This window comes from Bidens hawaiensis, unplaced genomic scaffold, assembly GCF_021521415.1.
Source record: "Bidens hawaiensis isolate Kalapana, Puna unplaced genomic scaffold, B.hawaiensis_p1.1 tig00005453_1, whole genome shotgun sequence".
In the NCBI taxonomy this organism is placed as follows: domain Eukaryota; kingdom Viridiplantae; phylum Streptophyta; class Magnoliopsida; order Asterales; family Asteraceae; genus Bidens; species Bidens hawaiensis.
The window spans coordinates 1,054,295-1,070,968 of record NW_027491347.1 but is presented as its reverse complement, the minus strand read 5'-3'; the positions used below and the strand labels follow the sequence as shown (position 1 = coordinate 1,070,968).

The 16,674-nt window shown below is 35.6% G+C and overlaps 3 protein-coding genes across 3 annotated transcripts; 2 read left to right on the top strand and 1 right to left on the bottom strand.

Moving 5' to 3' along the window:
* Window positions 1-3,222: 3,222 nt before the first annotated feature.
* LOC143629780 (uncharacterized) lies at window positions 3,223-7,254 on the top strand. Its single transcript, XM_077098960.1, has 9 exons — window positions 3,223-3,707; window positions 4,927-5,067; window positions 5,401-5,778; window positions 5,889-5,993; window positions 6,130-6,270; window positions 6,360-6,563; window positions 6,720-6,812; window positions 6,901-7,012; window positions 7,107-7,254. Exons 1-9 carry the CDS (start codon window positions 3,228-3,230, stop codon window positions 7,148-7,150), a joined length of 1,698 nt encoding a protein of 565 aa, XP_076955075.1. The 5' UTR covers window positions 3,223-3,227; the 3' UTR covers window positions 7,151-7,254.
* Window positions 7,255-9,109: 1,855 nt separating this feature from the next.
* On the top strand, window positions 9,110-13,126 carry LOC143629702 (CDK5RAP3 protein homolog). The gene is made up of 10 exons (XM_077098910.1): window positions 9,110-9,175; window positions 9,257-9,391; window positions 10,951-11,045; window positions 11,138-11,232; window positions 11,308-11,443; window positions 11,526-11,678; window positions 11,755-12,255; window positions 12,364-12,572; window positions 12,702-12,834; window positions 12,922-13,126. The coding sequence occupies exons 1-10, from the start codon at window positions 9,112-9,114 to the stop codon at window positions 13,048-13,050; spliced, it is 1,650 nt and encodes a 549-aa protein (XP_076955025.1). The 5' UTR covers window positions 9,110-9,111; the 3' UTR covers window positions 13,051-13,126.
* Window positions 13,127-15,598: 2,472 nt separating this feature from the next.
* LOC143629745 (uncharacterized) lies at window positions 15,599-15,982 on the bottom strand. The gene has a single exon (XM_077098935.1). The coding sequence runs from the start codon at window positions 15,980-15,982 to the stop codon at window positions 15,599-15,601; it is 384 nt and encodes a 127-aa protein (XP_076955050.1).
* Between the last annotated feature and the right edge of the window lie 692 nt (window positions 15,983-16,674).

The following is a 16,674-nucleotide window of genomic DNA, read 5'->3' as shown; positions in this document are numbered from 1 at the left end:
GGTTTATCTCCTGCAAAACAAACCTTCTTCTGCCCACTAGACTCTGTGAGCCGGACTTTGGTCTTCTTCTGAACTGGGTCGGTCACTCCCTCAAACGATAAACTGACCATATACAACGAACCCCTCTTTCTTCCTTGAACTATGACAAGATTTCCCTTAACAACTTTCCACTGCCCGTTCCCAAGTTTAACCTCATGTCCCTGTTCATCCAACAACCCAACAGAAATCAACTTTTTCTTTAAGCTTGGAATCACTCTGACATCCTTCAAGGTCCATGAACCGACTGAAGTAACTAAATTCATGTCACCCATGCCCGTAACATCAAGAACATCATTGTTCGCCAGTCTAACCTTACCAAAATCTCCTTCTTTCAAATTCTGCAATGCTTCACTGCTGTGGGTAGCATGAAATGAAGCACCAGAATCCATGACCCAGGAATCAACATTACCCTCAGCACTAAGAACAAAAGCCTCATCCTCTGAGTATTCTTTTGTTGTGTTGACTTCTTTCTTTTCATTCTTATCATTCGAACACTGATTCCTAAAGTGTCCCGCCTCGTTGTAGTTCCAACATAGCACATTCTTCTGAGTCCTATACTGACTCCTTTTCCTGTTCCCGCTCCCACTACCTCTGTTATTTTTTCTTCCTCTGCCAACATGTATTAAATCACCTGAAGATTCACCTGAATTTCTTCGTTTGACGTCTTCGCCTAGAATAAGATCCCGAATCCCATCAAAAGTGAACTCGCTGGTAGCACTAGTAATCGTTGTAACAGTACCTGACCATCTATCTGGCAATGATAATAGCAGTAGTAGAGCTTGAACCTCATCCTCGAATTTTATACTAACTGACCCAAGTCTTGACAAAATCGAGTTAAAGTTGTTGATGTGCACTGCAACTGAACTTCCTTCTTTCATCTTTGTGTTTACCAGTTCACGAATCAGGAAAACCTTATTAGCTGCGAAGGCTTCTCGTACATATTAGACAAAGCATTCACTATCCCACATGCCGTGGTTTCCTTCAAGATGTTGAACGCAACATCCTTCGATAACGACAATCTAATAACTGCCTTGGATTTCTTATCCAAAGTTTCCCACTCATCTGGTTGTATCTTCTCCGGTCTTTCACCCAATACCATGTCCAAATCTTTCTGAACCAGCAAATCCTCCATTTGCATTTTCCACAACCAAAGTCTTTACCATCAAACTTCTCAATCTGAAGTTTCCCATTCTCAGTCATTATCTCAAACTAAGAATTCCTAACTTTGGATCTAGGTAACACAATCAGAAAAATAATCTTGGACAAACAAAATAACCCCCAACAATCACCACAAAAACATCCGGCTACACTGCCCGATAAACGCCAAATCCCGATAATCAAAACCCGATGCAAACTCACGAGCCAACCCCAAACTTAATCAATAATCAGAAACTGAAACAAACTAGAAACCCGAAACTGTTTTCTTCGGTTTCTTTCTGATCTTAAATGGCTAAAAAAACAAAGCAATATAATTACTTCGTTCCTGTTGATGATCGATGCTCAAATTAAAAAATGGGTAGTGGCTTTCAATTGTAGGTTGTAACCCAGGATGGAATAGTGGTTATTCTCAACACAAACAATTGTGTTATTAATTCACACAGCAATGAAATTATTAATTATTAGTAAGAGCATGTTTGGGATTGAGTTTGAAAAGTGTTTATTGGCTTATTGGTTTTCAGGATTTGTAGCTTTTAGAAAACTACTTTTTAACCCTTTCAAAAATCTAAATTAAAAAATATTTTTGTGATTGCCAAACACATTTTAATATATTGACTTTTTGAAAACACCAGTAAGCCAATAAGCAATTTTCAAACTCAATCCATAACATGCTCTAAATACGTGTGAACAATATATGATGGTGGCGGCTGTTATGATTCACATAAGATGCAAAATAACTTTTTACTTCTACTTGATCAAACATAAATCGGAAAAGTATAAACCTCGATCGATGGTTGGTTTGATGGCTACAGCTGCCGATGACTAACCTTAATCGACCAACTCTTCTCTCGCAATTGTGTTCTCCGGTGTGTAACCGTAACCTTGGCTCTTGATACCACTTGTTAGGGATTCGGGTATTGCAAAACACACACAAACACAAATAATACTGCAAGAGAAAATATAAACGAAGACGAACACGCGAGATTTACGTGGTTCGGTCGGCTGACCTACGTCCACAGGCTGCAACCAGGATACTTTATTATTGCTCTCTGCCTCGCTCGTGATGAGAAATTACAAGAACAAGATACTATTTATCATAACAAGATTAGGGTTAACAACTTGTTCCCCAAGAAAACAATAACGAGCCTAAAAATTAACCCGGGCCATCCGCCTCTTTAATTAACTGCCACCGATTTAGTCTTCTAAAATGAACCGGCCCAATACCAATCGAGCCTCCATAACCCAACACACTTATCAAGCTCGAACTGATTCACGAGTCTACATGAGACTGCAACTTATATAAATTTTTATAGTACACATAAAAAATAATTATTAACCAATAAATATAATGTAATGAAAAAGAACTAAATCAATATATTATGTTATATAAAATTAACAATTGAAAAAAATACCTAAATATAATTATAAATATATAAAATTTAATTAACAAGTGGTTTCGTCCCATTGTGTGTTACGTCAGAAATTTCTGTTATTGTGGTGGCACAATGACTGTCAAGTGACAGCCGACGATATCCTTTCTCAAGTGAATGCCCAAGCCAAAATTTGAAGTCAACGTGAGGCCAGCTAAAATAACATAGTACGGTTTGTGTGGGGCAACGTTACTTTTCAAATTGAAGAGTGCGGTGGCCTAAACACAAAAAAAGAAAGTCGTTGTTCTAAAAACAAAGAAAAGAAAAATAAGTCGTGCTTGAGTTTGAAAAACTAATTACAAGCTCAAGTTTTTGAAATAGAGATCGAAATAAAGCTCGGACTTGACTCGTCTACATCCATCCTGACAAACCGAACCGAACCGAACCGAACCGAAGCGAACCAAACCGAACCAAACCAAACCAAACCAAACCATTCCACGTACACCGTCCAAATGACACTAACCATAAAAAAAAAGTCGTCTCCATTTTGACCTCCATCCTGCCACATCTCTCACACACTCAAAACTCTTTCAAATCCAATTTCCCCAAATTCCACTAACCCTAACACACAGATCCAATTCCAATTCCAATTCCACCACCATGACCGACTCACCGGACCCACCACCGGCAACACCGTCACCACCACCACCAACTCACCTCCACCCCCGCCGCGAACCATTCGAGCACGGCCTCATCCCCTTACAAAAACTCATCTTCACCGATGGCGTACAAACCCTAACTTCCATCCGAGACAAATTACTCCAATCCTCTTCCAACACCAACAACCGAGTCAACTCAGTATCCGTTTCCGAAACGTTACAGATCTCGCTGGAACACGCGCGGCTGGTAGTGGATGCAATTGCGTCGGTGTTGCATTTGGAGTCGGATCCGGTTGTGACTGCTAAACCGGATGAGGTGGATTCGGTTGGGGTTAATGTGTATGATGTTATGATGTTTTTGTATATACAGTCGTATAAGAGGTTGCTGCCGAAAGGACATAAGGATTCTGCTGCGGTGGCAGATGTGTGGCCGTCCACGTCCGCGTTCGATGGGTTCTTGTCCGCGCTTACGCCGTTACAGGTGATTTGTGATTTTGATTGTTTGTTATGGCTTGTGTTTTATTAATTATGTGGTTGAATTGTTAAAATTAGGTAATTTTCCATAATTAGATCGGTATCGTAGTGCGTAGTGGTACGTGTAGTGAAAAATACTGAAATGAATGAAACCATATGCTGAAATATCGAATGCTCTATTGAGTTTTTCGGTTTAGCACGGATTGGTATTGGTAAAGTTAATGAAATGAGTGGTACTGATATCGAAAACGTGAAAATTGAGTACTGGTGTGGATTGTGTTTGGTTGGTATTGGTATTCAGTAAAAAATGATCATTCTTATTTGGATGTGCTTTTCAATTTATGATTTGTGACTGGGGAATTATGATTATTTAAGGAACTATTAGATTATTGTGAGGTGGCGTGGAAGGAAAGGTCTCTTAAATTGGGTTAAAGGAATGGATGAATAGGTTATTGGTAGTTTGGTTTTACATTTTGATAATCATTTATGGCATATATACTGTTTAGTTAAGGAATTTAATAGATGAATACATTCTTGGCTTCTTGTAATATGAAATGGAAGGAAATTTTTCTCAAGTTAGGTTAAAAGAATGGATAAATAGGTAGTTTGGTTTTGCATTTTTGATATCTATTTTCGGCAAATACTGTTTAGCTAAGGAATTTTAGATAAAATGAAAGAAAGTACATTCTTGTAATGTGATTCATCATTCATGCGAAATGAAAGGAAATTTTCTTAAGTCAGGTTAAAATAATGGATAGATCCATAGTAGGATTTTGTTTTGCCCTTTGATAAATGATAAATGAGTTTTTTAGGTGGTATGAAATTATCAAAAACTTAAAATTTGACTCCTAGGTAGTCACATCAAAACCGTAGTCGGTTCTTCAAACATTAGGATCTGGTTATTGATGATTAGCCCAAAATGAACAAGCCACACTATTATTTCCATTGATTCTTACGTCGTGTATTCCTGTTAACATGCTTAGGAGTTAGGTGTACGCACTATATTGATACATATAAAGCTCTAATCCGTGACACACACATGAATGCATGTCTTTATGTAGTATGTATATGTGTATGCATTTCTGATATCATCGGCTTATTTACTATGTATGAAGGGTCTAGCATTTGAACAGTACTGATAAATAAGATGCTGTTTTTATGCACGATAAATAAACGTATTAATTCTTTCACTTAAAACTCATACGGTCATGATATTTTGTGTGTAGCTTGTGCGAAGCAACAGCAGGAGGTCCATGCCATCACAAGCTGATGAAGAATCTCACCAGTTGTCTTATTTACAAAAGCATATAGGCAATATAATCTCTCTTTTGGCTGACTCTGTGGAAGGTGAAGGCGAAGATTCACTGGTTTGTCTTCTTACTCTACCAATGTTACCATATTATTATAGTATCTACTGATATCTTTTAATTAGTAACCGCTTTATACTAGTTTATTTACCTGAGAGCTGTACAAGCTTTATGAATTAAAACTTGAATCATTTCTAAATCTAGCTATAAGCTATATATTATGTCAACAATTGCATCATCATCCAATCGATGGAAATTGAAAGCTAGTTAGCGCCTAATTGAGTGGCACGCGTCCAGATCAAATAAAGTTCCTTTAATCAAAAACCTCTTTGTAGTAGTTATTTGGATACTTAAAAGCTTGCATCCTTTTGATGTTTGCTTCAAAGTTTGCAGGTTTTAACGATGGAGAAATTTGAGCATCTCGGGTTTTTAATCTACTTCGGTGAAAAACGATTGGAAAAAGTCCCTTTGAGCCAAAATGCTCCGTTTTTTGCAAATTCAGACCCCGATATGCCAGCTGTCCCTGTTCCCGCATCTCAGGTTCATGATTGGATTTTACAAAATATTTCTGATGCATTGGATCGCATCTCAGAAAGAGCTGCTGCAAAAGAAAACGGTCAAACCAGTCCTTCTGACCAAGATGTTTTAATGACTGATGTCTCTCCTAGTTTTAAAGCACCCACAAGTGGTAAAGGTCCCAGTTTTATAGAAGGTGTTTCTAAACAATCATATGTAAAACAAGCATCTGAACTCAAGGGATCTTTTGTGAAGGTTAGTTTTTCTGCCTTAGTAGTTATTCTTATGTCTTATATTTGTAGAACTTAGATACGTGTTAGGGTTACTAGTTTTATGACTTCAATTATTATTTTGATTCTTTGCAGGTTGTAAATTGTCACGAATCTGTGATTTATGTGTTAGCTCCATTGAAGTATGCCACCATATATGGGTGCTCGGATGCCACTGTAGTGCTTGGTGCTGTTGGAAAGGTATGTTTAGAATCAGAGGACATCTGATCTATTTTTGTCAAATTTTTGTTAATGTGCTTAAATCCCACAATTAGCATAAATAGTATATGCCATTCTGTTGTAAGTTGATTATATGTTGCGTTTGGTTTTCTTTCAGGCTGTAAGAATTGAACACTGTGAAAGGGTTCATGTGATTGCAGCAGCAAAGCGAATCTGCATTGCTAATTGTCGTGAATGCGTTTTCTTTTTGGGCGTAAACCAACAACCCCTTATCGTCGGTGACAACCATAAGTTGCAGGTTTATTTAATCAAATAATCATCATTTTTTTATATCTAAAATTAAACATTTTTAACCTTTTCTGATAATATATGGTTTTTAATCTGTAGGTGGCTCCATATAATACATTTTACCCGCAATTAGAAGAACACATGAAACAAGTAGGAATCGAGGCTAGCCCAAACAGATGGGACGAGCCCGTTGCATTGGGCCTGGTTGATCCACATGATTCTCTCTCTCATCCAGCTGGCATATCCGACTGTCAAACTGAGTCAGCAACCCGTGTGGATCCTGATCAATTCACAAACTTCTTGGTATGCATCTTTGTTGTTTCTTATCTTCTGAGTGTTGTTTCTTATCTTCTGAGTTTTGACCTAACATAGTCGCATCTAATAGTTCAAAACCACTTTATATGAAATGGGCCAAAATGGTATCCTTTACTGGACCTGCTTGTTTTGTGTGTTTTACAGATTCCCAATTGGTTAGAAGGTCAAGCATCTGGATCCACTAAAGATAATCCATTTCCACTGCCTGATGCCTATTTGTCATCTCAGCGAAGAAATGTACGTTTTTTATTACATTATTTCATGATTTTTATAATTTGTATTATTGTTATTATTAATATTTTATTATTTGTCATTCTTTTTACAGGACAATAATTTGGTGGAAGTTAAGCAGATACTGAAAGAAGCACCACTTGAAGATAGCAGGAAAAAAGAATTATCAACTGCACTTCATGTGTACTTTAAAGACTGGTTATATGGTAATATTTATGGCTCTTTTTATATGTGCAATTTTTATAAAAAGATGACTTATAGGTTATAATTGGCTAAATTTTATTGATTTTTTTTTTGCAGCTTCTGGAAACATTAGACAGTTATATTGCCTGCAAGGGGAGTAGAGATGTTAATTGTTAGTTGCAATTAAGCAAAAGATATAAAACTCAAAGTGGGGCAATTTACATTTTGCCATTAATGTTGGTGTTGTTATATGTCCCTCTAGATGAATAGAATAAAATATTTTGTTTTTTTTTGGTTTAGGGTTCTTCAGCATCGTTTTGTTTGAAACATGCGTCTTTGTTGTCCAAATCTTCTTTTACATTAATTATGATTTATTTTGGTGGTGGTGTGTTTTGATTTAGAATAAGGGCAACAAATGGGGCTTTGTTCGTGTTTTGTTTGTTAGGTAATGAAATGAAGTCGTTTGTGCTCGTTTATGTTTGTTTGCTAATGTGTGAAAACAATTACAAATGAATCTAACGAATAAACCTTGATTTAGGGTGCACCGGTGAACTGATATTTTTTGTCGATCTTTAATATGTGATGCATATGAATAAATGATGGTTATATGTAACAACTTATTCCACTATCTTGCTGTCTTATTGTATGTATATGATCAACATTTTTTTTCTTGCTGTTCTGTAACCATACTAGTATTCTTTTGTGAGGGTGACATCCCTTGTACTTTGGTAGCGCAACATATGCACAAACCACAACAATAAACCAAACTGTGATCTAGGAGAAGTGGAAGCCGAGACTTAAAAAGAACATGAGAGGGAATCTGCGGCACAGGAAACAAACGAAGAAGCTGGGAGACTAGGAGTGGTGGAAGCCGCGACTTGAAGAACGTGAGAGGGAAGCTGAGACACAGGACGCAAATGAAAGAAAACGTGGGCACGCTGAGCCCCCTTTGAACCAAAAAGGATGTGACACCCTTCTCGCGTAAGCATGTTCAAGGTTTCGAGGCGTGACCACAAATTTCCGGAATTTTAATTTAAGCGCTTAAATCATCAACACTAGAAATAACTCCCTCCACTCAAGGTGAATAACGAGCATAAACTTTACTCTCTCCCATTAGTTCCTTCACCTTCTCCTGTCGCATCACATACTTAATCTCACCTAGAAGGTAATCATGGAGAGAAATCCATTTCACCCATGATGAGACTCAAGGTGTTACTTGTTTTATAGATCTCTCTTCAAACCCAAGCGGAGGTGTGCACCTCATTCTCCCACTACTACTACTACTGGACTCTTGTAGCAACACTATTAAAATAACATGCTCAAGGATGGTAAAATATTTGTAATTGTATTTATTAATGAAAAAATATTTTTTTTGAACGGCTTTAGTGCAATTGGTTGCCGAATAACGTCAAAAAGCGTACCACTTGCATACAAATCATCTAACCTGAGTTCGAATCCTAAAACAAGGTGTTCTCACCAATTAGTGACATACTCTTGTTGAAATTAGACCGATACCTACAGGAAGTTCCCATAAAACTCTTGCCACATGCGTGGTTTGAACCTTGGGACATCCCATTGCCTCAAATTGGGCCTGTAAATGAACCAAACGAACACGAATAAGAGCATGTTTGTGTTCGTTCATTTGACTTTGAACGAACACAAACACTTAGACAAATATCTGTGTTCATATTTGTTCGTTTAAAAAATGAACATGCTCGTATTCGTTTATTTAAAATCTAAACATACATTGAAACATACATATACGAACAAACATAAACAAACAAAAAATATATATATATATATATATATATATATAAAACGATTATATATTTAATTGTTTTCTATTAATATGTAAACGGACATAAATAAACGGACATAAATGAGCATAAACACGTTCATGAATATAATTGTTCGTGTTCGTTCCTCTATTAAATAAACGAACTTTCCGTCTAACATTTCAAGAACATTTCAATGAAGGTTCCGCTCGTTTATAGACCGACCAATCTAGAAAATAATAAAAAGTAAGAGAAGAAGGCGTTACAAAGGCGATATATAACCAGTTACCAGTCAATACAAGTCACTGCAACAAACATCTTCATCTTCATCGTCGGCGATCGGAACTATGCACAACTCCTCCGACGACGTTCGCAACCTTCCTATCGACATCGCTTTCGCTCGTCTCAACGGTATACATCTATAACCTCTTCAATTACACACTTTATTGTTATTATTATTATTCTCATTTCCCCCAAATTTATTAATTGAAGAATGGCTGGTTGATCGGAAACGAATACCGTCGGATTGGAGGAAACGTGTGGCCGCTGTGAAGGCTAAGATCTCAGCCGCGTTTCAGTTTCTTCCCAAGGACGCTGATCCCTATTTCCAAACCCTAGACCTTGACGGTTAGCTTACTTATTATTATTGATTACGCTATGGATTTTGATTAACGGTTAATCAGTAGGTTCTAATTCTAAATGTGTTATTAACTTCCCTACACATGTTGATTGCTATAATGGTTTGGTTAACTTCAGTAGGTTCTAATTCATGCATAAAAGCTAGAAGAAATATATGTAAATGTGGCTTGGTTTGGTTAATTTCGGTTAACCGAAGGTGCAAAAAAAAAAAAACCAATAACCGATTTTCGATTAATAGGTTTTTAGTTAATTTCAGTTTGGTTATCAAATTATACAAATTGCTTAATCTGTAGGTCCTAAATGCATTACTAATTTCCACACACATGCTGATTACTAGAACAAATTGATGCGTAGATTGATACAAACAAACTGAACTGAACCGAACAAGGCCTTGTTTAGGTTTGTTCGTCAAGCTTTTATTGGACAAGCGAATAGTTCACGTACATCAACTGAACGTAATTTGTTGTTAGTGTTTGCTCATTTAGGAAAGAACGGTTCGCGGTGTTGTAGAACTTGCTAGACGCTAGTTGGCCAGTGGGGTACTGACTAGCGATTAATCGAATTGGAATTTTTTTATGTAGTTTTCAGTTATACACACACACATGTTTATGTGTAATTTTCAGTTTTATACACACACACACATTTTTATGTGATTAACAGAGTTTGGCTGGTGATTTGGTCCGACTAGGGGCAATTTGGCTGATTAGCTAAAAATTAGTCAGTTAACCTCCTACTGCCTACTAGTGGGCGATTAAAATCTGATTTCCCAACACTGTCACAAACACAAACAATGTTTTTTTTTATTTTTTATTTTGGGTAACCAAGAACGGTCAGTGTCAACGGTTTGGTTTGGCTACGAAGTTTTTGTTTGTGTTTTTTTTAACATGCATATTCATATGTTGATTTTGCATATAAGTTAATCACATAATACTCATATATATTTTTGTTTTATAGTTAATAATTTTCCTTAAATCTATATGATAAGATTATAAAAGTCTTTAAAAATATTAAAATCCTTTAGTGAACAAACATAAACAAACAAATGTTAACAAACGTAAATGAACACATTATCGAATGCTCACAAACACGACTGTACGAACATGGTTTGTGTTCGTTCATTTAGTTAATTGAACGAATTTTCTTGTTCATGTTCATTCATTAGTTCAACGAACAAACATAAACGTACTTCCCGCCTAACAGTTTGCTGAATGTTCGGTTGTTTACAGCCGTAGATGCATATATACAAAATTATGCATATGGTTTAGTTTTGAGATGTAATGATGTATATATACAGATTGATGCAATTCATCTTAGATCCTACTGGTTTCATTCCCGCCAAACAGTTTGCTGAATGTTCGGTTGTTTACAGCCGTAGATGCATATATACAAAATTATGCATATGGTTTAGTTTTGAGATGTAACGATGTATATATACAGATTGATGCAATTCATCTTAGATTCTACTGGTTTCATTCCATCTTTCATGAATTCACGGCCTCAACTCTAATGCTTTCTCATTCAAAAGAATATTATGTTGTGTTAAATAGGGATTGGATACTTGGAAGCTAAGAAAATATATGACATTCTTCTGAAATCAACTCCAGAAACCCGCAATATATTCGGCCGACTTTCTGGTGCTGCTGTAAGTCCCAATTTCAAATAACATATTCTTTATATTGGTGACAATATTTATTTTTCATTATTTTACGTTATGTACTTTTCAACTTTTGGCAGGGTGTTTGGGAAGCAATTGTGCATGCTTATGAAAAGGATCATATCTACCTTGGGGAAGCTGCTCAAATTATGGTCCAAAATGTCAATTATGAAATGTATATATCATCTGAATGGTTACATGCTTACTATTACTGTATTAACACTGATTTTTTTTTTAATTTTGTTTAAAGCCCATATCAAAAAAAGCTTATTCAAAAGACTCAACAACAGCTTGCCGAGCTGGATAGGAAGGAAGCTGAAATCAAAAGAAATGCAGCTCTTTCAGCTGCTAAATATGCAGAGGCATGTCAGGAGTTAGGATTGCAGGTTAGAAATTTTGGGTCAAATTAAAACATTTGATTTATTTTATACATTTTTTTTACTAAAATTATATGTTTTTGTGTTGCAGGGAATCAATGTGAAGTTGGAACTAATAGAAACTGCAACAAGTTCATTGCCTGACACATTTACTAAACTGCTTGAAGTTTTGAATTGTGATTCGGTTTCACGAGCAATTGAATATTATTCCAATTTTGTTAGAGATGCTCACACAGAGAAAGATGTAGGCTCATATCTGTCATTTCATGTTATGATTTATACTTGTATTGATCTAATTGATTTAATTATTTAATTGACAGAAAATTGCAGAGATGGTATTACCGAACTTGAAGGACATAATTGAAAACCCTCCAAATCTTGATGTTTTTGCAGCATCTGAAGTGGTTGATTCTCTAACAAACCCTAACGAACCGAATGAGTTGGCTTTTGAAGTTAACCCTGCAAGTGACAGCATTGACTGGGATATTATTGTAGATAGCTCACAGATAGATTGGGATATTGGCACCGTGGAAGAAGATAATGGCAATGGGTTGGGTCCGTATGAAATTGTTGATGCTAGTGAGATTCCACAACCTGATGACGTGGCGTCTGATGAGATTAATAGGGAACATATGGTCTCGGAAATCTCTTGGGATATATCTGTTGACCATCCTGAAGTTGAGTCGACTCAAGCAGATGCTTTTCCAAGTGACCATGTTTCGGGGATAAATGTGTTAAATGAAAGTCAACTAGTTGATCGTGTCAGGAGCCGGCTTTTGGAGACGGAATACAGGAGTAGGATTCTTGATGATCTGTATGAGGTATAAATTATAAGCTTGATTTATTTTTTGTTAGTACTGAGTTGGCATTTAATGATTTAGCTAAATTTCTTTTTTTAAAAAAATAAAATAAAAACCTTTTGGTGTCAGATTAAAGTGTTTTTGAATCAAAGAATTATGGAGTTGACCAACACAGAGACATTGACTTTACAAAATCAAGTTCAAGCGGTGGCTCCATTTGTATTGCAGCAGTACACTTCTGATGCCATTCAGTCAATGCTATCTGATATAACTTCAGTTATTTCTTTGCTAACAAATAGAAAAACAAGAGATCTTATTATGATTCTCAACTCTAAAAGGTATGTTGCATTCATATAATTGGTGTATTAATTACAATTAAAAAAATTATATTATTAAATTAATATCGTAAATGATGTAGGACATTGTAGCTTTTGAAGTACTTAATATGTGTCATTTTGATTTTTTAGGTTTTTAGAAAGATTAGTGAGTAGTTTGGAAGAAAAGAAACATCATGAAGCAAAGTTGAAAGACGGGTTAAAAGATTTGGCAGTTAAACGCATGGAGCTCCAAAATTCACTATCCTCTGTGTGGCCTAAACAAGTAAATGTGTTACTTTTTATTAATATAGGTAAAAGAATATAAAAGATAAATGCTATTTTAAATGTGTTATTTTATTGTTAAATGCAGGAAGTGGCAATTGCAAAAACAAGGGAGTTGAAGAAGGTTTGCGAGAATACGCTTTCATCTATGTTCGACGGAAGGCCCGTAAAGATTATCGGAGAGATTAACAGCATGTTAAGTAATGCAGGTGCCTAAAGTTACAAGCTTTTTTGTATACTTATAAGCAGTTACCATCAAGCATTTTGTCTTCTAATTTCTATAGATGTTATTTATGACCTGCTAGCTTTTAAACTTTTAACATGTTCTTTTCTTTTTCTTTTTTAATTTCTTTACTGACCTGCGTGAGGCGAGGCACGACCAAATCAGTAATTTCATAAGTAAATGGCTAAAAATGCATTTGGGTGTTATAAAACTTAGGAGTTAAACACATGAGGTGCAAACGACTCACGTGCCACCTAAGTGCAAGGCGCGGATAAAGGCCTGCTAGAAAAGAAGAGAGTAATAATAAAAAAAAAGAAGAGAAAATTAAATGGAAGGTCCCTTCAAATCTTCAATTATGGATTTCGTTCCTAAGGGCTAAAAGTTACGGATAGGTTTGGGGCATCGCGGGTTTGGTCAGAACGAACTGATTTTTAAAATGGTTAATTTGGTTATGGTTAGGAATAGGATAAACATTGCTGAACTCCCAAAAGAGAGTCTAAAAGCTATCACATAAGTTTGCATGCAAAGAACTCTCTACAACTTGCATGCTGTCACTTTTGACTTTTGAGTAGCAGTTTCTTTCCGGATTCTATGAGATATGCATGGTACATGAGATAAAGGTACCTAATACCATGAAGATAAATCAAATGAATGCAACTCAAGGTAGGGAGCCAAGTTTCTTTTGTTCACAAACTATATCAGCATACTCAAAAAGATGACATCACTTGCTAATATTGTTGACAAATAACAAAAATTATTTTTTTTTGGGTATAAATATCATTGCAAGAGTTCATTCATCAACAATCTTGTGTAACCAATTTAAAAAAAAATGTGTTTTTAACTCTCAAACGAACACATGTGCAAACTACAAACAAAATAAAAAATTGATCTGTTTTGATCAGAGTAGATAAAACGAGTCACGTGCCACCAGTTGAGTCAAAACAAAATTAAAGGGAGTTCCAGTCGAAACAAGAAAGTGTAAGACCACCCGTAGTGGACCCCCCCCCCCCCCAAAACACCTCCCATCTTCCCATCTCCATTGGCTGGTTTCTCTCCTTGGCCCTACCATTTTCTTCATCCAACGTCGTGTACAAAACGTTAAAGCGTCCTGAGGGTGGGAAACGCCTCACTACGGGTGGTCTAATAAGTTTGTTGAAGCTTTCTTTAAGTTGGCTAAGCTTGTTTCAGTTAGGTAAAAATATTTAATTTAAAATTTTGAAGAAATGTAGGAACTAAAAAAGGTTAGTTGTTCTATTATAAAATTTCGTAAGTACGTTATCATGATCGGTAAAAACAAGAAACTTGGTTGTTAATTGGAGTTATTAGCCATTACATAAAGTTCTTTATTAGTTGTCATATAGAGTCCTTCAACTTACTTTAATGTCAGCAATAACACAAACTTGATCGAGTAGACATTTGAATGAGCTAAACAAAATAGTGGAGATATTGGAAACCCATCACTACTAATTGAACCATTCATACCGAAGCAAGTCGGCCGGTTTGATATTCTTACGGTTGGTTCATGGTTTGGGTCTTTACATTTTGACAGTTTCTGTTTGGTTTTAAACTTGTTACCAACCTTGTAAATCGAACTATTCGTTTAAACATATTATTTTATTTTTGAAATATGTATGCGTGTGTTATAATGTTTAAACATATTATTTTATTTTTGAAATATGTATGCATGTGTTATAATTATGAATCATTAAATGGTTTCAAATGGCCAATTGGCCAAACATCAAAATCAAGCCAATAACCGCCAAATCAACAGGTTCAATAACCCCGTTAATGATGAAAGGCAAATATATTAATCTTCTATCCAATCCCGGTGAATTATAGGATTGACTACGAGCAATATAATAGATCAATATGTTCTCTTTTTACATTATACTCGTATCTATCATATCGAGTTGGCTGATTATCATTATCATATTCTCTCATAGGAGCAATGATCCCTGTATGAAAACATAGTCAACTTCTGAACTGTCATTTCCAAACATTTTTAATAAATATGTCATGTTTTGATTGACATATTTAATTAAACTTCTTGACAGAATCGAAATTATAATAAATAAAATAAAAAATATTGTTTTTTTATAAGGTAAGCTGGCCAATCCTTTTAAGTTTTAAGTCAACTCATTTATTAATTTTATTACCTTTCCAACTCATGTAAAACTTGATTACAATTCATTTAAAACCTGTCAACTAGTTTTACTCTTTTTAGATAAATGGTTCCATTTATTACGCATTAAGTTCATTTGAAACTTGATTACCAGTTTGACTCGTTTAGATCAAATAGTACGTTTTTAAGTTGGTTTTGATTATAGTTTAATTCTTTGACATAAATAAATATACGGGTAATGTACAGGTTTGCAATTCAACCCAACACCTTAACACACTTAATTAAGGAACAAGATTTTACCAAAACTTGGTTGATATTATAAACCTGCAAAAATTGTCAATGTATCTAAAGCATTACAAAAGTTCATAAAATACGAAACAAAAAGAACCCGTTTATGAAATGACCCGACCCGAAATTCCCTCAGCTTTTCAGCACCACCCAACTGCAAACTTCACATGCACTAACGCCAACTTCAGCCGCCCTTCGTGGCTTGTTTTTCCTCCTGCTTCCGTTATGCCTAAACCCTGCAGGTTTTGTTAACTCAGGCTCGTTTGTTTCGGTCCCGACACTGTTTTCATCTTTCAGCATATCCAAGCTTTCTTCGGTCTCTGAAGACGGGTTCTTTCTCTTGTTTTCAAGCTTAGCGTCGGTTTTCTCATTAATCCTTTCGATTTCTTCTTCTTCTTTTTGGGCTTTTGTGGGCCTTCCTCTTCGTTTGACGGGCTTGTTTTCTTCTTCCCCACTTCGGTCCTCACGGTGAGCAATGACTGAACTTTTTTTAGCTTTTCCCTTGCCTCTACCCATTGTAAATATAATATTAAAGATAACTTTTTTTAATAATAAGGTGTGATATCTGCAAGAAACATAGAGTCGGTCATGTTTGTAATCAATAACGAAGCGTATAAAACGAGCCAAACCGCTCGTGAGCTACTCAAGACTGGCTCATTAAAAGCTTGAATCGAGCTGAGCTTAAACGAACTCAAGCCTAAAAATAAGCATGCTTGATAAACGAGCCCGGGCCTGAGCTTCATTATCAAGCTCGAGCTGCTCACGAGCTTAAACAAATTTATTAGTTAAATTACTTTTGTTTATTCATTATATTAAATATATATTTTTATAGTAATTATTATACATAAGATTGTGATAAAAATAACTAAATAATATATATTATGCTATGTTTAAAAAATTATTAAAAATATACATAAAAAATAATTATAAATGTATATAAATTAATTCATATATAAAAAACGAGCCAAGCTCGAGCTCTCGCAAGTTAAACGAGCTGAGACTAGACAAGCTCGGGCTTGGTTCGTTTAAACCAACTAGTGTATACTGGTTCCAAGTGCTACTAGAAAACCAGGTGTTTGACATTTGCTTATTAAAACTCCGATTATATGATTATTGTATTTCGACATAATAATACATTGTTTTCATAGTGTTGGGGTCTTTGGGACTGCTTATTTAAACTGATGACAAGCAGTTTTAAATAAGCAATC